This window comes from Paramacrobiotus metropolitanus, unplaced genomic scaffold (assembly GCF_019649055.1).
Source record: "Paramacrobiotus metropolitanus isolate TYO unplaced genomic scaffold, Prichtersi_v1.0 Parri_scaffold0000010, whole genome shotgun sequence".
Classification (NCBI taxonomy): Eukaryota; Metazoa; Tardigrada; class Eutardigrada; order Parachela; family Macrobiotidae; genus Paramacrobiotus; species Paramacrobiotus metropolitanus.
Genome location: NW_026570230.1, coordinates 1,537,433 through 1,558,798, shown reverse-complemented (window position 1 = coordinate 1,558,798; position 21,366 = coordinate 1,537,433). Strand labels below are relative to the sequence as shown.

General features: G+C 42.8%; 3 protein-coding genes and 1 long non-coding RNA gene across 4 annotated transcripts; 2 read left to right on the top strand and 2 right to left on the bottom strand.

Annotated features, from left to right (window-relative positions):
• The first annotated feature begins 146 nt into the window (after positions 1–146).
• On the top strand, positions 147–12,100 carry LOC129583436 (protein crumbs-like). Its single transcript, XM_055475233.1, is given in 12 exon segments — positions 147–982; positions 1,617–1,746; positions 3,846–4,050; positions 4,861–5,504; positions 7,214–7,258; positions 7,261–7,747; positions 8,379–8,608; positions 9,018–9,714; positions 9,787–9,902; positions 10,264–10,322; positions 10,324–11,057; positions 11,402–12,100. Coding segments are annotated over 12 exon segments (4,017 nt in total). The 5' UTR covers positions 147–553; the 3' UTR covers positions 11,643–12,100.
• A 305-nt stretch (positions 12,101–12,405) lies between these two features.
• Positions 12,406–13,149, top strand: LOC129583477 (50 kDa spicule matrix protein-like). The gene has a single exon (XM_055475272.1). The coding sequence runs from the start codon at positions 12,406–12,408 to the stop codon at positions 13,147–13,149; it is 744 nt and encodes a 247-aa protein (XP_055331247.1).
• Positions 13,150–13,312: 163 nt separating this feature from the next.
• On the bottom strand, positions 13,313–14,936 carry LOC129583438 (uncharacterized). Its single transcript, XR_008689785.1, has 3 exons — positions 14,719–14,936; positions 14,279–14,415; positions 13,313–13,862 (listed from the first exon to the last, which is right to left on the bottom strand). It is a non-coding gene; the product is annotated as an uncharacterized LOC129583438 (long non-coding RNA).
• Positions 14,937–16,374: 1,438 nt separating this feature from the next.
• Positions 16,375–20,167, bottom strand: LOC129583258 (fibroblast growth factor receptor 1-like). Its single transcript, XM_055474989.1, has 10 exons — positions 19,964–20,167; positions 19,193–19,591; positions 18,883–19,035; positions 18,584–18,810; positions 18,342–18,519; positions 18,039–18,281; positions 17,647–17,981; positions 17,358–17,578; positions 16,710–17,280; positions 16,375–16,599 (listed from the first exon to the last, which is right to left on the bottom strand). The coding sequence occupies exons 3-9, from the start codon at positions 18,920–18,922 to the stop codon at positions 17,082–17,084; spliced, it is 1,443 nt and encodes a 480-aa protein (XP_055330964.1). The 5' UTR covers positions 18,923–19,035; positions 19,193–19,591; positions 19,964–20,167; the 3' UTR covers positions 16,375–16,599; positions 16,710–17,081.
• Between the last annotated feature and the right edge of the window lie 1,199 nt (positions 20,168–21,366).

The window sequence follows — 21,366 nt, the reverse complement described above, 5'->3', positions numbered from 1 at the left end:
CGGAACGGAAGTTCCATTGTGATCAGTGCCAGTGGGGTCATACCTGGTCAAGGAGGCCGGACTGTCCATTTTCGGCCAATGGCAGACAAAGGTATGCCATTCAACAATTCAATCAGCCAAGCCTGGATGACGTGATCGATGAAAGGTATGCCATCAGTAGTCACTCTCTCTACTCTCTAGAGTAGTGATCGATCTTTATGATGGTGCAGCGGAGTGTTTAAAAATTTCAAAACATCGATATCATTCAGTTCGCCATGATCCTACCCTAGCAGAAAGGGTTTGTTGTACTACAGTACTACTGTACTCTGTATTTTGATACCATTTTGCCGTAATTTATCGCTTGTTGCGCGGATTCCCCTTGTATCCCTTGCCCTGCTTCGTAAAATGGAGAGACTGCTTTTGTTAGCGACTTAATTTGGACGGCGCAGTAGAAATTCCCAAAATGTTCTGTCCTTAAAGGCTTAATTAGTTAATTATCTGGCACGTTGCGATCCGATGTTCCTAATCATTCTTCTGTTCTCCGCATCCCAATGCGTCTAATCAACAGACCGCCATGTACGATATGGGTGTACGGCGGCAGCTGCCACTTGTTGCTGCCATCATCATCATCGCCTTGCTATGTTTATCCCAGCCCGTTAGGTGCCAGCGACCGCGCATGACAGGCCCAGAGCCTGTCAGTCGCAATATCACTTTCTTCACTCCCAATCAGAATGATAATAGCTTCCTGCGTTCGGTGGCCGTCGAGTCGCCGATGGTGACGGGCAACCGCCTCCAGAATGATCTCTGCTCAACCAATAATCCCTGCCAACATAACGCCACGTGCCAGACCGTTCTCGGGAAGACGGGAGAGGTGTCGTTTGTCTGCCTGTGTCCCGTCGGCTGGACGGGACGCCTGTGTGATGTGGATATCGATGAGTGTGCGGATTCACAGCTCAAGTGCCTCAATGGGGCTATGTGCAAGAATTTCCCCGGTGGCTACCAGGTAGAGAAAAAAACTTTAGGTTTATCATTTAAGTACTCGTTTATGAGGATACTGCATTCGTCTGGCTTTTGTACTGCCTTTCTGTTGACGTTAGCGTTTTTTTCCACAGTGTAGTTAGTTTTATTTTGGTTTTATTTCAGAATTTTTTGAAGTTTTGTTCGTTCTACATAATAAGGATTAGCTTACATGTCAGCGTTCGGAAACAGTTGATAACTCGTGATTACTTATCTCTCGCAGGATTTATAATTTTATCTAATTTCTACTGCACAGTTTGGCATTGTTATGCGCACAGCAACCAGTGATCAATTTAGATTGATCGTTTTATTGTCTCGCGAAATTTTTGAAAACTTTTTTGAACTGACTGTACCGTTGCCGCTAGTTTAAACTTGTAAAAATAATGTGTAAAGACGGAGATAAAGTGAGCTGGTATAGCTGCACTTGCTCTCTACGCGCTTATGATTTTTTAAGAAGGTTTTGTGCCGTACTGGGTAATTGCTGTTTTTGTTCTGATAGTGTTTTTACAGCAAGATTCCATCGCTCAGAGTTTTTCGATGCGGTTCTTAATGGTTTAGATTTTCCGCTTGGCTTTCAAGCGGTTTACAGTGTGCTGATAACGAAGAGTTTCTGTTTGCAGTGCTATTGTGTACCAGGATATTTAGGAGTTCACTGCGAAACTGAAGCGAACGAATGTTTCGCGCATCCTTGCCAGAATGAGGCCACTTGTAAGGACAGGCTCAATGGATATGAATGCCTTTGCCAGCCAGGTATAAATTTTGAACGTTACGATACTGTACTTACAAATCTCCAGTCGCGCGATATGCTCGTTTAGAGTGCGTGAGATAATAACGTAGCGTATCGAGGTTAAAAAAACGTTATGAAAAGCGAATCTCCTGCTAATAACAGCTACAAACACCCCACAAAAATTTATTTTGCTGTCGTTAAAGAACTTTTTTTCTTTTTTGAAAGGTATCTTTAATTAATTTGGTTTGCAGCCCTTCGGAATTTATTTAGTTATTGGTATTAACCGCAGTTATTTTTTGGCCGTTAGCGTTTGGCATTTTTAACAATTTTTTTCACTGTTTAACAATTAATAAGTTTGAAATGGCTTATCAATTACGGGTGCGAAATACAAGCTTTATGTTGCTCGAAATTTGCCTATCGATTACTTAAAAGGAAAAACATTCCATACATTTATGGCTCTGTTATTCTGCACTCTACATGTAATGGCATTGTTTGAATGATATTTTATTGGAAGGTCGTATTTGATTAGCAAATATGACCCACATAACCCAGTTGTTGATGCTTGGTTGACCACGTGTAAACACCGGCATATCGATAACTTAATTATTCAACCATTTAGGAACGCAGTTTTCAGTTTTTTAATTAGGGGTGCGATACTTGGTATGTTTTATTAATTCTTAATTTTTATATCGATCATAATGGGAAGAAATCGTTGGCTTTTTCAGTTATTTTCACGCTTTCGTCTGATGATTTTCCTAGAGTAAATAATCAACTGGAAAGGAAATACCAGTTAGCTGGCGTTAGAGCTCGACCAAGGCCGTGGCTTGTGTTCACTCACACGGCTGTCGAATGTCCAGTTAACTGCTAAGGTTAAAGATTGGCTAACTGGAATTTCCGCTACCGGCATGATTTCTTGACCAAACGCTTGGTGTGGAATCAATAGTGATAATTGTAGCGAATATGGAGAAACATGTTTAATTCATTCTTACAGACCAACCGGTTTTGTTTACTAGATGGTTCTTTAAAAGAAGCGTTGATAAGTTTACAGTTTAAGCAGTGGTGGGCGACTCCAAGAGCACAATTTCAAATTGTAATAAGGAAATATTGGGGGAGTATATCTTTTATTATGAGGTCATTTTTGAGAGCTTTCTTGGTTGTTTTCTACTGAATGCCCGGTCGATTCATACAACCCCGTTCGATGAAATGCACGATATTCGGCAGTTGTGATGGTGGTATTTGCATTAATGTAATAAAATTTAAGGGATGTTTTTGTTGCAACGGAAGGGGTGTGATATCCAACCGGATGTGGGCTCATAAAATCTGTATCCCATCCCTTATCGCACTCCTACCAGTTTTCCGATGACTTTAGGCTAGACATAAGCTTGATAGTTTGCATCGCGGTTATTTTTATAGCTGTAAGACCTGGAACCATACAAGCGCTTGAAAGTTTAATTTATCAAGAAAGTTGCATAGTCATAGTACTTAACGCGGGAGATTTGTGATCTCGTTCGTAATTGACTTAAAAACGGAAATACCGCATGTCCATGTCCCGATTATTTAAATACACTTATGTGTATCGAAAACGTTTATGGTGGAATTTATTTTATTATGCCTGCGTTTTCGGCCACTCTTTTTCCGACACGCTCAAATTTTAATATCTTGCTTTCCGATTGAAGTATGTTTTACTTCTTGATGTGAATGTACACCGGGAAAATACAAACACAAAAATGCAAAAACACATACAGTACATCCACGATTCCGCAGGTTCCCTACTGCGTTGCGTGGCTTTCACACACTGTATTGCAGGGTCATGCTGATATGCTAACTCTTGGTTTTCCACCTTTTTCGGTGTCGTAAATTTTTCATTTTCTAGAAAAAAGGGGGTGTTTGGGTAGCGCATATCGTAATTAGTGGGTACACTTTATTTGTATAGATATGTTTTCTTATTTTATTCGAATACAGTGTATCAATGGTGTATTGACAATGCAAGGAATATGGCGATATGCGAAGGTGGATTTGTTGTTGTACGTAGATAGGGTTGTACCGTTGTATTGTGTTTCTGTATTTTGGCGTATTAAAAGGTATTCGGTACGGAACTGCCTAATGCTTTTCTGTAATGCAGGTTTCATGGGACGGAATTGCGAACGCGATATCGACGAGTGTGCACCGGGTCCCTGTTTGAATGGAGCCATCTGCCATAATCTCCGGGCAGCCTATTCGTGCGTGTGTGCACCGGGTTTCACCGGACGCAACTGTGAAATCAACATTGACGAATGCGCCGGTGGACCCTGTCAGAACGGAGGTCGATGCATCGACGGCATTAATAGGTATTTAAGTGCTTTGATTGTGGTCAGGGAATTTAATCGTCTTTAGTCAGTTAGCAGTAGCGGTTAAGGCTGTCTGAATTGGATTTAACTGGCCAAAAAAACGTTAACCGCGTCACAAACAGTTCATGCTTGTCGGCGCATGCAAATTGTTCTGCTTTGTGGAGCGCATGTGCGGCAGGTTACCTAATATCGGCATGTGCTCTTCACCGGTGCGAAAGCAGTTTTTTTTTCGCTGCATAACTTGGGTAAATCAAGTTAGAAGTCTTTTGCAAATTGATGACTGCCTTCGGAGACAGCGCTTTTTGGAGAATTTTTCCTGTTTACTGCTCCATTTCAAATAGACAACATTGCAGTTTAATTGTGGCTTCCGAGTTTTAAGTTTTTCCTGCTTGTACCGCTTTTGGATTTGAAGTATTTCCTATTTGAACAACCACAATACAGTTCAAGAATTTTCGGGATGCGTATTTTGCTGAGAGTTGTTTTAACATGATTGAAAAGACAGTAATGTGGCAGTGTTTCGAGACGTTCATTGGCAGTGTTTATTATGTCCATCCACTATTTTCGACTTTGTTAAGTAGTCACACCTCACTGGGTTGATAAAGCACATTTTTCCTGCACCTGCTAAACACGCACATTGTTGCCGAACAAGTAGATCCGTTTTCTAGTGGCACGAACATAACAGTTTTAAAGGTGCCACACTTATCTTACTGATGGAAACCATAGAACACCAGTACTGTATACTTATTCGCGAATCTCGATGCATTATCCCATGTGGCGTTTTCTGATCGCTACCATTCATCTTTTTCCCAGTTTCACCTGCAACTGCGTGAACACCGGCTTCACCGGGCGCTTATGCGAGACGGAAATCGATGACTGCGCCAGTTCTCCCTGCCAGCACAATGGAACCTGCACGGACATTGGACGCGATTACAAATGCCAGTGTTTTGATGGGTATTTGGGGAAGAACTGCGAAGTGGACATCGATGAATGCCACGATCCTTTTCCACCCTGCCAGAACGGCGCGACGTGCTATGAGCGGTCCAACGCCAGTTTATACATTGATCATAACTTCCTGGGATTGGGAAGAGCCTTTTCGTATAATAATTCCGCCGGTTACGTGTGCTTCTGTCCCGCGGGATACACCGGGAAGAATTGTGAGACCGAAGTGAATGAATGCGAAGCTTTGCCGTGTGTCCATGGAAGCTGTACGGATCGGGTGAATGGGTACAATTGTACGTGTCCGGAGGGATGGGAGGGTGTCAATTGTGAGAAGGATATCGATGAATGTTTACTGGGAAAGATGTGCGAGGAGACGGGGGTCTGCCAGAATCTCCCGGGAGGTTATCGGTGTAACTGTAAAGAAGGTTATGGAGGAAAGCGGTGCGGGGTATTGTTGGCGGGATGCGATGATAAGACATGTACCAATGGGATTAAATGCCCGGCAAATTCCAAGTGTAAGTGCTACGGGTAATCCGCGACTCCGCGTTACTTTTGTTAATTGCTTATACTCGCGTATTTTCATCTTATTTTGCTTGCAGCTACGTTTAGTAATTAGTTTATTCGGCTGTTATTAGTCAATTAATTTGGTGTTTACGTACAGACGTAATTACAACTCAATTTTACACAGGATTTTACGATCAAATTCCGGTAGTTTTTTTATTTGGTCTTGATGTGGCTAGGGTTAATCGGTACGTTTGCACGAATTTGTTGCATATGCATATTCCTTATTGTAGCATTTACTTAACAAAATCATAGTGTGCTCGTTTGTTTTAGTGCATTTTATTGGTGCAGCCCCAGCCGTTTTGGAAAGTTTGGTTTGAATTTAAATGTATTGATATGAATGATTGATTAAACATTTCGACCAGTAATTTTAAAAAAAATTATGATTTTGGTAATAATTACTTAGGAACTTCTATACAAATGGGGAATTCGAAAGACTCATAGAACTTTCGGAAGTTTTAGAGTGTTAAACAGTTCCCGAGAAGGCAGGTTTTTTTATTATTCAGTACTTTTCCGCATTTGGCTTACTGGGCTGGCTTTCCATAAATTAGTAAGGGAACTGTATTCATCGAGATTATAAATTTTGACTGGTATATTAGTGACCCGCGAGCGACTAATATTGCTTTAAGGAGCATTAAGGCAAGTATTCAATTGTTTTTCTATGCACGAGCATGATTTGCATGAGTTTTCAAATAAATATTACGACATGTGGTGCGGTATTTTCTTACATGGTCAGCGGTTTCGGTGACGATGTTAAATGAAAATATTGATTGTGTAAATGATACCTTGAGTGTTGAATGGTTGGATATGTGGTCCGAAATGTGGTACTATGTCGACGGTTTTTCTTGACCGCTGCGTCTCATGCTGTCTTGTGGTGTAGCACAGACATGCCTTCCTTGCTGGCATAAGGAGTTCTTAATGAACACTGGAGTGCGGTGCGTTTTCTATTGAATGTTTTACCAACTGTTGTTGTTGAACGGTTTTAGAAATTTTCATATGATTCGAAGTGTAAATTGTGTCAGCCTGGATTTAAATTTCTTGATAAACTGGCTATGCCAACCGCAGTAGAACCGGTCGCTATAATGCTGAGATTGTTGTTTAGCTTATCAGGTACTGTAGAAATCGTGCTTTATGATGCAGTACTTGTTCTAAAATCTGATCATAGCACTACTGCAAATCTTCTCTTACTACAAATTTTGATTTAGCGGAATTCATGTATTTTGCATTGGATGAGTATAATTAATCTGTGTGATGCATAATCTTTGGTGTGAACATGCGAAATTAAGCGAGTACGATATGACTTACATAATGGCGGTAATGATAACTTGTGTGATTGAACTCATTACAGAGCAGTTGTAGTGGTCCTAGTGGATAGGCACCGGTCTAGTGTTTGCTTCACGTAGGTAACTGAATATCTTAGCCGAGTCGTTTTCAAAAGAACTTTTAGTAGCCAAATGAAGCTATGTTTTTTTTTATCTTTTTCAACAGCTTTTACAATAACAATGGGAAACATCGGAGCCACTCATTACATCTAACGGCTCTTAATTTTTTATCAAATAATCTGTATAGTTTTACAGTCTGGCTTTACATTTTTAAATTGGCACTGCTAGTTTGCTAGAATGTTAAAATATACTGGATTTCAGGGAACATCTTTATTTTGTAGGTGCCGAAGGTGCAACATGTGTGCCGTATCTCCTGGCGGAGGATCCCACCCCGTCCACGACTTCACTTGCCAGTGCCCGGCTGGCCGGGCGGGCCGACTGTGTCAGCATTCGAGCGTGGCGGCGTTCAGCACGGATGGTTTCCTGCAGCTACTCAATCAGACCTTGACCAACGTGTCCTTTGACTTCCGCACCACCCTCAACGACTCCCTCCTCATGGTGGCGGTGGACAGTACGGCCATCTTCTCCCTGCAGATCGTCCACGGGAAGATGGAGCTGGCCATTGAGCGGCCCGGGGAGCGGAAAGCGGTTACGTGGGAGGCGGGCGTAACGGATGGGAAATGGCGCAGTGTGGCCGTGGGCATTGAACAGGGGCTGGTCACCAGCGTGTTGGGGAATCGCAATGGGAATCTAGCCGGCGATATGGTCAAGGAGAGGGTGGAATTGGTCAACAGTCTCCCGGTGGGATTGGTGTTTGCTGAAGTGTATTTTGGAGGATTGGAGCACCGTGTGCGCTTACTGGGCACCCCGTTTCAGTAAGAATGATCACTTTCTTCGTTGTCTTAGGTCTTCGCAGTAGCTGCCTTTACAAAGTAATATCCGTAATATCATAAATACGTACTCGTAATAGCAGCGCCGAACAAAGTTCTGTTTTGGCAAGTTTTCTTTTTTTCAAATGTCCGTACGGAAATGCAGACAGAATAAATACAGAAGCTTTTACGGAAATTTTACAACTACTTCTATTGAAGGAAAGTATAAAAAAATTCTTAAGTAATTATATAAGTGCGGAATGTTGACAGAATTTGGGGGGCAGTTCTGGGGATTTTCCCATCTGGAGAACAATACGGAAAACTGAAACAGTTTAAAACAATGAAAGCCTATGTTGAAAATTTTGAAGAAAAAATTTTTGTAAAATTTGAGATTCCGAAAGCATAACTGGATGCGGGTGCGAACTATTCTGCATAGTTATTAGTTACGTTACAAGTCGTGATTAGTTTACCCGTAAACCGTATAACCGTGTAATTTTAAGCCTAGTTTGCCGGGTTTAATAATGTTTTTTTGTATCCAATTATTATCTCAGTGCTCACAAAGTTTGGAACTGCACGACGTTTACAATTAAATGACCGTAATATATGTCTAAAGAATAAACGGGAGTTTTTTTGTTAGGCCGAATATGAACGGGTGTCTTCGCGATATGAACATCAACGGGCAGGTACTGGTGCCGGCCGAGATGAGCACAGCCACCAAGCGGCGTCATGCGAGCGTGAAGACCAGCTGCGATCGGAAAGAGCAGTGCAGTCCCAACACATGCAATCGCCGGGGCCAATGCTCGGATTTGTGGAACCGATACGTCTGCCACTGCGAACGACCATACTACGGATTGTCGTGTGAGAAAGGTACGCTGAGAGTGTGCACGGTTTTGGCATGAATGAATGCCAGTTGTGTTTTTTCCCTGACTGAACTTTGGCACGGAAGTGTCAGGTTACGTCGCCGCTTGTTCGCTAATCGGTTGCGTGTTTCAAACACAGAAAAAACAAAGTGCTCTTGTGTTCGGAAAGTGCACGCTTATGAAAGTTATTAAGTGTTTTGTTGTTGAATTATTTTGCTCTATTGTCCATTCAAATAATTTCGCGCTTAAATGAGCTTTCGTTTTTTGAAACTTTATTTTTTTCTCTATTAAATCATACAGTTTTTCGAAAGTTTGGCATGCCTTGTAGCACTTTGGTTTATAAATTTGCAGAATTTTATTTTTTATCGAGTTAACCGGTTTCACGTTATTTACAATGTATTTTTCTCGTTATCCAGAAATAACCGCTGGGACATTTAATCGCGAGGCCACCAAAAGTCTAATTGCGGTTAATTTAACATCTGCGGACCGCAACATTCTGGAACTGAATGGCAACATCTCTTTCCGTCTGCGCACCCTAGAAAACAACACGCTCATCTTCTACATTGGCTCCTTATCGGGCAGCAGCAACATGTTCCTTCGCTTAATCCAGGGACAGTTGGTCCTGCAGGTCAAACTGACCGACTCCGTGGACACCATCCATGGACCGCCGAAATTTCTGAGCGATGGCAACTACTACTACGTCCACGTGGAGCGTGTCCACACCATGATCCGCATGTGGGTGGACGGCGGGAAGATGGCGTTCCAGCCGCTGGGTTCCGCCAGTCCCTTGAATGCCGAGGTCCTGCTGCTGGGTGGGGCGGTGCGCGGCGCCTTGCGGCCGCACAAGGTTAAGCGCCAGATCTCCAACGGCGTGAACGATGATAATGTCGTGGATGGAGGACTCTTCAAAGGGATACTGCAGGATGTCCGGCTGAACGGGAAACTAGTGCCGTTCGTCGAGATGTCGGATGCGGGAATGTTGGAGGGACTGCCGGCGTTGCTGCGCGATGTGACGGTGAACGAGGTCACGGAGGGGGTGAAGAGTGATGACAACTGTAAGGTTAATCCCTGTGAATATGGTGGATCGTGCCAAGTCACGTGGAACGACTTCCGGTGAGTCTTTTTACCCTGTCGATAGGATGTCGTTATGTAATTTTGATGGGTTTTTTTTTCGGTGTTTTTCAGATGTGTTTGCCCAGTTGCATTTCGCGGGAAGCTGTGCAATCTGCCCAATTTTTGCCTGTCCAACGAATGTCCGTCGCCCCATGCGCAATGCAAAAAATTGGAAAATGAATATGAATGTACGGCAGATGTACCATTTTGTGATGGCATAAATTAAAAATTGATTGCGAAAATGTTTATTTCGTCGATTGCGAAAATGTTTATTTCATGTATTTCTGGCTAGGAATAAATCTGGATAAAATCATCATAAAAAATTTGGGAATTTAATTTAATTAGCACTCCATACTGTGTATTATGTGTACGTAAGGATTAAGCTCAGGGTTAAGGACGCAATACAGTTGATAATGCGGTTGCATATCGTTTAGCGGTCTGATTCACCTTTATGGGTAATCGCTTGTCAGTTTTTTACTGTGGTCTCAGGTCTGTAGATGAGAAGTGCAGCTGTTACGAGCTATATCATTTGATTTTTAACGTTTTCAGGTGCAACAAACATTAGCTTCCTGGACACGCATTCCTCTATAGCGTATTCCCCAACCCAATACATCAGCCCGATTCCGTAAAGTGTCCTTCCGATTTCGCACCCGCTTAACGGACGCAGCCAACCTGCTACAACTCATCAGTTCTCAACATTATTTGAAGATCTACATCAAAGCCTCTCGCATCCAGATTGAATACCACCTTTCGGCGTCCCCCTCCGCCATCACCATCGACCGCCCGATCAACGATTCCGTATGGCATACATTCGAAGCGGAATTCCTCCCGGCCACCATGAATATCGCCATCGATGGCCAGTCCTTCAGTCAAGACGTCCCCAGGATCTCCCTCAGCCAGATCCTCCAGGAGGACAACGCAGTCGTGCAGGTGGGTGGGGGCTTCATTGGGTGTCTGGATGATGCCCGGCTGGGGAGTTTTCTACTGCCGGTCTTCCCGGAGGTGAAGAGTAAGGCGGTGGCCGGTGTGAAACGGATGGTGAAGATGGCCAAGATGGTGGGCATGGAATACGGATGTAAAGGGGTGGATGTGTGCGGCCAGCAGCCGTGCCAGGGGATGGGGCACTGTGTTGATCTGTGGAACGATTATAAATGCCAGTGTGATCCGGATGTGGACGGCGCGGTGTGCGGTGAGGCCGGCAAGCGGAACCGTATTGATCCACGGGTCCGGGTTGGCGGCTGCGAGGAGGTGCAGTGTCATAATGGAGGCCTGTTGAACTGCCAGGAGGGAAATGTGACGGAGGCCTACTGTAGTAACTGCACTGAGGGATACACCGGCAAATGGTCAGTACCAGTGCAGTTTTATGCATGAATTCGTACTTTCTCGGAGAATATTATTTTTCGACATAGCTACTTGAGATGTTTAATATAGCAGCACTGAAATTTAATGAAATTGTTTAGAAAATATTATTTCATTGTCACATTGTCAACTAAGACACATTGTATAATAACGGTAAATAGTAATTCAGTTGTTTTTGGGAATGGTAGTGGATGTTGGAAATAAATTTTTTAATATGAATAATTCAACTTTAATTATTATTTTAATAATTATTTGGGAGTGAATAAGTATTGGGTTATTTATTTTCGGATGACTTTCCTGTTTTTTATGTTGGGAATTCTCTTTGCAGGTGCGAGGTTTATCAGGCCACAGCCATCGGCACCGGACCAGACAATTTAGCAATAATTCTCGGTGTGACTTTGAGTTTTGTCGGACTGGTGGTAATCGGAGCGCTGGCGGCCTTCTGCGTGACGGCGCGAAAGCGTCGCGCCGAACGCGGTACATATTCTCCCAGTCGCCAGGAAATCTTCGGCTCCCGCGTGGAGATGGGCTACGTTCTGAAACCACCGCCGGAAGAGCGGCTCATATAGTATCCCTGAAGCGGCTAGTGACGTCCGCTTGACCAAAAATGACCTTTCTTCCATGAGTTTCGTCCAGTTGAATCCGTCGTTTAAAGGAAATCCAGAGTTGATTTTTTTGTATTGGTTTTACTGTTTTTATCTCTTTTTTCTTCGGGGATGTGGTGTTTGTACTTTGAAGCCGTGGTTTTTCCCCCGTCGTTGGCAGCTCAGAGCTGCATGCTGATGGTAATCTGCTCTGGTGTGCTCAAGCCATTTCACCCGCGTAATTTCCTAGACAAAGGAGTGGCGGGTTGAGATAGTTTTTTTAATTTAATTTTTGTACATTTACTTGTATGTATTTTATTTTTTTGGCGGCTATGTTTACTGTTTTGGTGATGTTTGTGAGGGTCTGAAAATTTCGATGTTATTTTTGCAGTCAATGTGCATTAAGGCTGAAAGCAGATATGCAATAAAATGAAACGTTTGTGCTTTTTAGCATTGAGAAATCTGTACTGAACATGCGCGCTTAGGTAAATTATTTTTTTATAAAATGTTTTTGTTCTGTTTTCCATCAGTTTTCCATTTACAGTATTTTCCATTTAATTGACATTTGGCATGACCTACTAGTAATTAAATTTTTTTCCATATTATCCAACCCTTAGCAACCCTTGTCAAACGACATTTTTCGGTCAAATTAATGTTTTCTCTCTGTCTACGTCATTTTGCATGGCGTTTGTAGAAATATTTATTCTTTTTTGTGGTTCACGTACTCCATGCTATGCAACACATAATCATGCTCCGACGTATTTCCCTCCTGCTGACCCTTCTGCTTATAAGCTCCATCCATGCCAAAGAGCGACTGCGTCGCCAATTCGCCCAGACCAGCGTCCTTAATGAGAATGGCGACCTAGTCCTGCCCACGGAGGGTAAAGCCGAACTGCAGCGCCAGATGGCCCAGTTCCCGCTGGAAGCCTTCCTGAACCGGCTCCGGCGTGCCGCTCCCGAGATGATGCGGCAGTTCGGCATGATGCCGGGGATGTTCGGGATGATGCCGGGCATGGGCGGCGGTATGCCGGGGATGGGCGGTGGAATGCCCGGTATGGGCGGAGGCATGCCCGGCATGGGTGGTGGTATGCCGGGAATGGGCGGCGGAGGGATGCCGGGGATGGGTGGTGGTCAAGGCGGAGGTCAACAGCAAAGCCAGGAGCAGCAGTGGCAGCAGGCCTGCGCCTTCGCGCCCCAGCTGAACCTCTTCAATCAGCCAGCCGTCAACCCCTTCCCCAATGACCCCTGGTTCGCCTCGCAGATCCAGTGGCAGAACCAGCTGAACGCCAACGCCATCAACCAGTTCCAGGGCATCTGCTCCTTCGTGGGCCAGCAGGGCGGCGGTCGACCGGGCGGTATGCCAGGTGGAATGCCGGGTGGAATGCCGGGTGGTATGCCGGGTGGTATGCCGGGAATGGGCGGTGGAATGGGCGGTGCCATGGGTGGTCGTCCCCCCAATCCTGGTGGTCGGCCCACTGGTGGCCGGTTTTAAGAATTACTTAAATAAGTTACGCACTCGGATTGTGTTGCATGTTGTACCGGCGAACTGCGTTGTCTGTATGTAATTGGCTAATTGCTCATGACGTACTTTGATTGATCCGCCAGGGCGTATAATATGTGAAAATTCGAATAAAAGTAACGACAGGAGTATAAGTACATATAACGTTATAATTACATTACAATAATTATTACAACGTCCGATCTTTTTTTGTACACACTAAATATTCCCACTCGCAATATTACAGTATCAAAAAACCAGGCCAGACATCTTGGGAATAGTTTTTGAAATACCAAATAGTTGCCAGTATGTATTTAGAATACCGCAAGTATCACTTTGTCAACCTTGCTGCATTATTTATTTGTTGTAGCTTTCGAGAAGTAAGAATCTCACCATGTCCGGACACTTGCTACTGTATAAGCAACGGAAACAACGTCTCAGTTTAGGCATCTGAAAGCTTTTCAAGATGACCTCTTCTGTGCTCTGCAGTGTGCTATACCTTTTAAAACCTTTTTCAAATAAGTAAGTACTCAAGTTAATTTTCATGTGTCCTGTTACTCCTGTGTTATTCCCCGGAATGTTGTGCCGCATATTCGTATCTTTCGCGATAAGGTCGTGGATGTCTGTCACAGTCGGTTACGTAACCGGACGGGTATCTGCGTCTAATATATTTGTTGGTGCTCCCAAAATTTCCGTAATACTGACCTCTGCAACATACACACTGCATGATTTGTGCATACAGTGAATACCCTCATGACACAGACTAGTATACGTATCTCCAAAAATTTTCTTGATACTCGTATAATATACAAAGTAGCACAAGAACGTGTAAGTTGCAACCGGTGTTGAAGCATCAGCATCACGATGTCATTTGCGTACAGCAAATGTTAGTCGGGTTTACATTTTCCAATATTTTTAATCAGCTTAAAAACAGCGGTTTTTAAGATATAACTGCCATCGTAATGCCAGAAAAGCTACCTTATCCTCTTTTATAAAACAGAAGAACCATAGTAATCATTGTGCATGCTTTTAATCTAAGGACACAAAAATACTTCTAATTAGTAAGCAATATTCTTAATTTTGCTACAGGTACAACTGTTGACTGGAATATCGGTAATCTAACCTATAATTATTTGTTCCAGGATACAGATTTCCTGCTGGAGGGTAAAAAGTGTATGTGGAATATTGCAAAGTTGTGCCGACGAAGGAATTCCATGCTTGCGCAATGGGGGCAGGAACTGCGCAAATCGCTATCGCTACCTAATAAGCCAACATGATATTATAATTAACACTTTTAAGCAAATCGGTTTAATATCGCTTTCGTACTTTAATACTCAAATTGCTTAAGAAAGCATGCTTTAAAATAAATTATCATAACAATTTCATAGCGCCATGATGCGCATGTATACTTGTACATTTGGAAATACAACTTACAGTTAGTAAAAATAAGTTCGTTCAATACTTCATCATATCTGTAAGAGGTGGCGCCTAGCTTTTAACAGGATGCAGCAAAACTGCGTCAATGTTATTGAAACTTTGTACACCTGGTTTATTGAGACTCACCAACAACACCATGCGAATCAGATGGATACGCATTCCACTATTCCAGTGCAACAAATCATTAATTTTCAGGATTAACCGAAATACATTACCGTGAGACCAGCTATAGACTATAGCCTATAGGGATGTGACGTATTGCACACTTTGTAAAAAACCCAATAATTATAATGTTTTATATTTTCGGCAACTTAAATTTGTATGCCAGAGGTGGGTACATTAATGATCAGTCAATAATGTAATATCGCATTCGTAAAGTGAGCAGTTTCTAGTTCCACATATTACGAGTAATATGCAAAAGTACTACTTTAGCAAACAGCCTCTGTACAGCAAAAAATACAACCGGAAATATTCTCTTACAAAACCAAACCACTTCATTAAACCTTTGACCTAAGTTGTGTAACTGTGCTAATAAATTTCCTAATTACCGTACAATGTTTTCATCTGCGTTTCATTTGACGAATTATGCTGAATAACTAATATATTTTTTTTTATAACGGGGTGGGGCTGTTGTATAGTAAAATTAATTTGACAGGAAGACGAATCTTGTAAACGCTTAATTTCGTGATGAATCTTGTCAATGCATCTTGTTTCCTTTTGCGTGGTTTCATTCTTTTTGATGCAAAAATTCGTACTCTCGGATTATTATTTGTGTTATTTGGTATTTGGTTCAGTCATAATTGTGGCTCAGCGTATGCGCGTACCGCACAGGAATTGACAGGATGACGGTTTGTGCACCGAAATCAAATACTCACGTTTCGAGACTCGCCCCAAGGCAAACCGGCATGCATTTTGACGTGAGTAATTCGCAGCTTTTCCTTTACAGTCCGCACATATTAGATTCATACTTTTTCATTCTGGCGTCACCTTGACCTATCGTTTTTCTGTATCATTAACTTCCATATACGGAGAAAGTGGGCGGTGCTGTGATAAACACCTTATATGGTACGAATGCCTATAAAAGGAAAGAACGAAACCAAAAAAATTTTAGATTTTGGCATAATGGAAAGTGATCACTGATTATAGCGTGCAACACGTTTGCCTTTAGATCAGCGGCAGTTTGACAAAATATTTGTATTAGCTAATAACAACAGCAAATCTCTGCCTCTTCTAAAGCATTGCTGTTAATTTTCTTCAATCAGTGAGTGACTATGCCGGCGGAATACGGCCTCCCTTCGCATCAGCCTTATACGCAGCAACCAAATGTCCAATTTGTTCCTGTTTACATGTCAGTAAGCAATAAGCATATTTTCGATACAATAAATTTGCAAGTATTCACGGAAGTTTGCACAGATTTACGATTGCAAAACATATATATGATATGACTATTGCAATTAAACCTACAAATATATTCAGATGTACTCGTAAGCAGGCAGTGGTAAAAGAAAACTTTACAACAGCACTAGCTTCTGTGATAACATTGGAGTGATTTTGCATTTTTCTAACTTAGTAAAATTGCAATCAAATGGAACGAGTCAACTCGTTTTTAAAGAAATTTTCGAAAGCCGCTAACATGTACGTAGAAAAAGTTTACTACATTGCTACGCAGCCTACGCGCTTGATGTTCGTTACAAAACTGGAGCAGCGATTGCAGAGATTTAAGTGATGCGCTATCGATATGATGAATATTAAAGTATAAAGTACCTCGTACTATATTACAGGCGTGAGCAACCTGCAGCTGCACAGCAGGGAATGTGTGCGGCGTTATGTGGATTCTTAACCTGTACCGGTACACTGTTGGCCGTCTGCATTTCGGATGGTCCGTCCTGCTTAGAATTCATGGGTGAATGCTGTTCCGCCTCTGACGTTTGATCCGCTGCAGTTAAATTGTTGACAACATGCTCCTGGCACAGCCGGCAGCGTCCCTAGGCTAAACCTGTACGCTCCCTTTCCGCATCAGGAAAAAAGAAAAATGCCGACGTGGACGTCATGTTAGACCACACAACAAGCAGCGTGGACATAATTTTAACAGCATTTTTAATTTATACAAAACTCACAACGTTTTGCCAGTTATTCTTCGCACACATCGCCGTTTTTAAGCCAACTCACAATTTCCAGCCAGAGAAATCAAGGTTTTGGGACCTGCATAATACCGTTTTTTTTCCGGATTGCTGATAAAAAACTAAGCATAATAATGGATAAACGCATTTAAAGTGTGGTATTATGATTTAATTTTTATTTTCTATGTTCATTTCGCAAATGATCCATATTAGTTTTGCTGGAAATACAGGACTGAAGAAGCGCAGCTTTTTACAGGAGCAAGACAGCAACAAAGCAATTTTCTGTGTTTTTGTGCTCGCTGGGAATTTATCATAAAGAAGACTGGCGTTTCTGACTATAAAAAAACTATCTGCACGGTGAAACGAATTTCAAGTAGCTTCGAATTCAGCGTTGTCCATTAAACTCTTCACAATCACTTCCTCGTTAGCAGCGGTATTCGTCATGTCGCAGTCAACATAGTAGTCCCGTTTGTCTACGGAAACCATATGTTCTAAACTCGAAACAAGAATGTCGAAGCCAGGACGAGCTTCGGCTTTCCATTCCCAACAGGAACTCATCAGACCAAACCTAAAACAGATGGCTCATACTGAGAAAGGTCAAGGATGAGATATAACGCCGAAAGTTTGAAAATGCAGTTTATATACATTTCATCGCCAATAGCTTCTGGACGTGGCAGCCGACTGCCCGTCTGTAGGAATTTTAATAGCAAGGCAATATCCAGCTCCCGAAATATCTCCGCGTAAGGATTTTCGCCCATGGTAAAAATCTCCCAGATGACCACACCGAAAGACCACACATCGGATTTTTCAGTGAATCGCTTGTCAAAAATCGCTTCCGGAGCCATCCACTTCAGCGGCAACGGAACCTTCATTGCAGTTAACCGTATTTGATTTGAAAATAATATGAAATGTGAGTCATACTGCTTTTCCTTACGTTTGACCTTTCCAGTGTGTATTCGCTTTCGTCGCGCGCCATTCCGAAATCACAAATCTTTGCCGTCAATTCGCTATCGAGTAAAACATTCCTGGTCGCTAAATCACGATGAATAATGCCTTTCGAAGAAATGTACGCCATTCCGCGGCAGATTTGGAAACAGAAATCCACCAGATCATCAAGTGTAAACAGCGCACCGTGCAATGGCTTTGTTGTATTACTTGCAATCGCCGTGTCGCTGTTCATGCTGAGTCCCAGCATTTTCTTCCGATTGTCACGTAAACAGTGATCGAGTGACCCAAGTGCACAGTATTCCATGATCATGCAGAGTTCATCTAGAAAAATAAAACTAGATGTTAAAACACGTTTGAACAGGGTAACGTCATGCTGACCTTTCAGTATTAATCCAAGGAGATTGACAATGTTCAGATGTCGACCAATCTTGACGGCGCACTCCATCTCTTTAAAAAATTCAGCGCGCAGTGTTTCGTCGGTTTTATAGCGGAGATCCTTTACTGCCACCTCCTGGTATTCGGTGCTATTGCCGCTCTTTTCCGCTTGCTTCTTGCCTTGTACAACTATGAAGCGACCACGATAAACTTTTCCACAGTGACCGATGCCGACAATCTGTGACTCTACATCGTTCGCATGTCTCAGTTAAAACAGCGCGGTGAAATTTTGATTATGGTCCTTACTGTCCACTGTCAACCGCCAACGGGGAACTTCGTAATGTGAAAACAGCTTCTTTTTGTAATGTAGTGGTATCCCAGGATTGCTGTAATCGTTGCCTTTTGATCGCGTAACTTTTTTATACAACGAGGAGAAGTCTGGTCTTCTCGTTCCTGATTTAATACGTGCTCGTACATGGTCGAACTGTAATTTAAACGCGTAATACATTATACATCGCAGAATTATTAGCTCTGTATTTTTTACTAACTTTTTTTGGGCAAAACTTTATAAACAAGCACACCGCCATGATAGAGAGGATGATCGAAAAGGTCACGCTAATAGCAACGATGGTTGCGGAATTGGTGTCTTCCTCAATGTTGGGTTTCGTTATTGGTGTACGGTACGTTGTTGTCGCCGGTGACGCTGTTGTCGCCAATGTAGAATTTTTGCCGATTGGCCGTGTGCTGGTGGTGGTAATTGGTGTGGTCATATTTACTGCCGGTACAGAGACAGAGGTTTCGTTGTCTGTTCCATGTGAGGCAGTAGTAGAAAGCTGAACTACTGTACTGTTAGCGTTGTCGCCCACGGAAACTGTCGCATTGAACATCAACTGCGTAGTGTCGTAAATCAAAGGTTCACTGGCAGCAGTTGTTGGCGACGGAACCGACTCCGATTGGGTTGATGCGAGGGTTTCCCAGTCCAAACTGTGAGTAGTACTTCCTGTAAGAATATATATGATACATACGAGCATATACTATATCTACAAGTCAGAATAACAAAATATAAAAACGGTATAAATACAGTAAATACCAAGAGAATATATCAGAACTTGATTTTATTGGCTTTCGTCCTGCAGACTCCTATTCAATGAACGTACTGGTGGTGGTGGATATCGGCAGTCGTAGCTCACATTGAATTGTCCCTGTAAAGTCTGCACACGACGACCTAGTGCAGTGGACATCCAGACGATTTCCCCAAAAACCCTGCTTTGTGCACTGAGTGAAGGTGCAGTTTGAAATGTTCCCGCTTGGTAATCCGGACGCACACGACGACCTGAACCAGCAGCGCGTCTCCGTGGCCTCTCCAACAAACACCCCAATGTCGCTAACGTGGGAGTAACAGGGCTGCAAGGTGCATTCGCCGTCGCCATTTGTGGAAGGTACAACGTCACATCGCACCCAGGTGGAGTCCGGATAAGCTAACCCCGAGTGAGTCGTGGATGGGAATTGTGTGCTGGTATAACCGGAGATATTCGTAGTAGAAACGGTAGTTGTTTCTGCAATTTACAGACGGATTAAACCGGCGCGTTACTTACCGTATTTGAAATCCAAAACTTTTTTTGATTGACAGGTGAAAATTATGATTGACCTTTAACTGATTCCCACTTGCGCGGGCTCAAGAATTTTCGCTATCACCGGGTTTGCTAAAAACTAATACGCTTGGTGCTCGTATTTTACTGGTTAATATCAGTTTGCTGCAAGGTAACGAAGTTATCACAATCCGTGAATCCGCGACTATTCGTTATACAGACAGCTCAAACGCGAAACAAATAACCCGAAATATATCAACATGAAGATTTTAAAAATTGACCTTATGTTGTTTCCTATTATTATATATTATTCTTATACAGCATATTTAACAGACATACTGGTGATCGCGGGCACTGGAAGCTGCAGCTCACACTGGATAGTCCCTGTGATGTTTTGACACGACGACCTACTGCAGTGGACACTTAAACGATTTCCCCGAAACCCTGGTTTGTGCACTGAGTGAAGGTGCAGTTTGAAATGTTCGCGCTTGGTAATCCGGAAGCACACGACGACCTGAACCAACAGTCCGTCTCCGTGGCCTGTCCAACAAACACTTCAATGTCGCTAACGTAGGAGTAACAGGGCTGCAAGGTGCATTCGCCGTTGCCATTTGTGGAAGGCACGACGTCACATCGCACCCAGGTGGAATCTGGATAAATTATCCCCGAATGAGTCGTGGATGGGAATCGTGTGCTGGTGTGGTCAGCGATAGAAACTGCTGTTGTGTCTGTAATTTACAGACGGATTAAACCGGCGCATTACGTACCGTATTTGAAATCCAAAACCTTTTTGGTTGATCGGTAAAAAATTATGATTATCCTTTAACCGATTCCTACTTGTTCGGGCTCAAGAATTTTTGCTGGTTTTGCTAAAACTACCTATTTTAATCAAAAACTTTACTTACGGTTGATACTCGTATTTTACCGGTTAATATTAATTTTCTGCGAGGCAATGAAGTTAATTACAATCCGTGACCTTTCTCATTAAAAAATTCGAACGCAATATTACGGGAGCCACAGACAAAAAAGTAGCCCAAAATTTGCCATTACGAAATTTCAAAAATTGACCTTATGGTGCTTTTATATTATTACGAATTCGAATTCAGTCCTATAAAAACATAGTCAGTGGGCATACTGGTGGTAGTAGGTATCGTCGGCAACAGTAGTTCACACTCGATGGTCCCTGTGATGTTTGAGCACGACGAACTATTGCAGCAGACATGTAAAGTATCTCGTCGGTTTTCTAAAAACCCCTGATTGGTGCACTGGGTAAATGAACACCATGCAAAGTCTGGATTTGTTGACCCGGATGAACATGGCGGCGTGAACCAACAGTGCGTCTCCGTCGGCTGTCCCACAAACACTCCAACTTCGTTCATCTGTGAGTAACAAGCTTGTAAGGTGCATCCGCCGCTGCCATTATTGGGAGCCAAGACTTCACACCACATCCAGGTGGGGGGTGGATAAATTAAGTTCCGGCTAGGCATGGATGGGAACCCTGTGCTGTTATAGCCGACAATATTCGCCGTGGAAATGGTCGTAGTTTCTGCAATTACAAATCGTAAACCGGTGCGTTACGTACTACTGGTTAAGATCGTCAAATTAATCGGATAGAAATATAAGGCGTTTGCGCACGAGTTCATTTCTGTTCCAATTTCAAAATTATAATTGTCAGATAAATACAAACTGGACTTACGGTTGGCACTTTGCGGGAAAACATCATTTCGTCTGCGATGTACTGG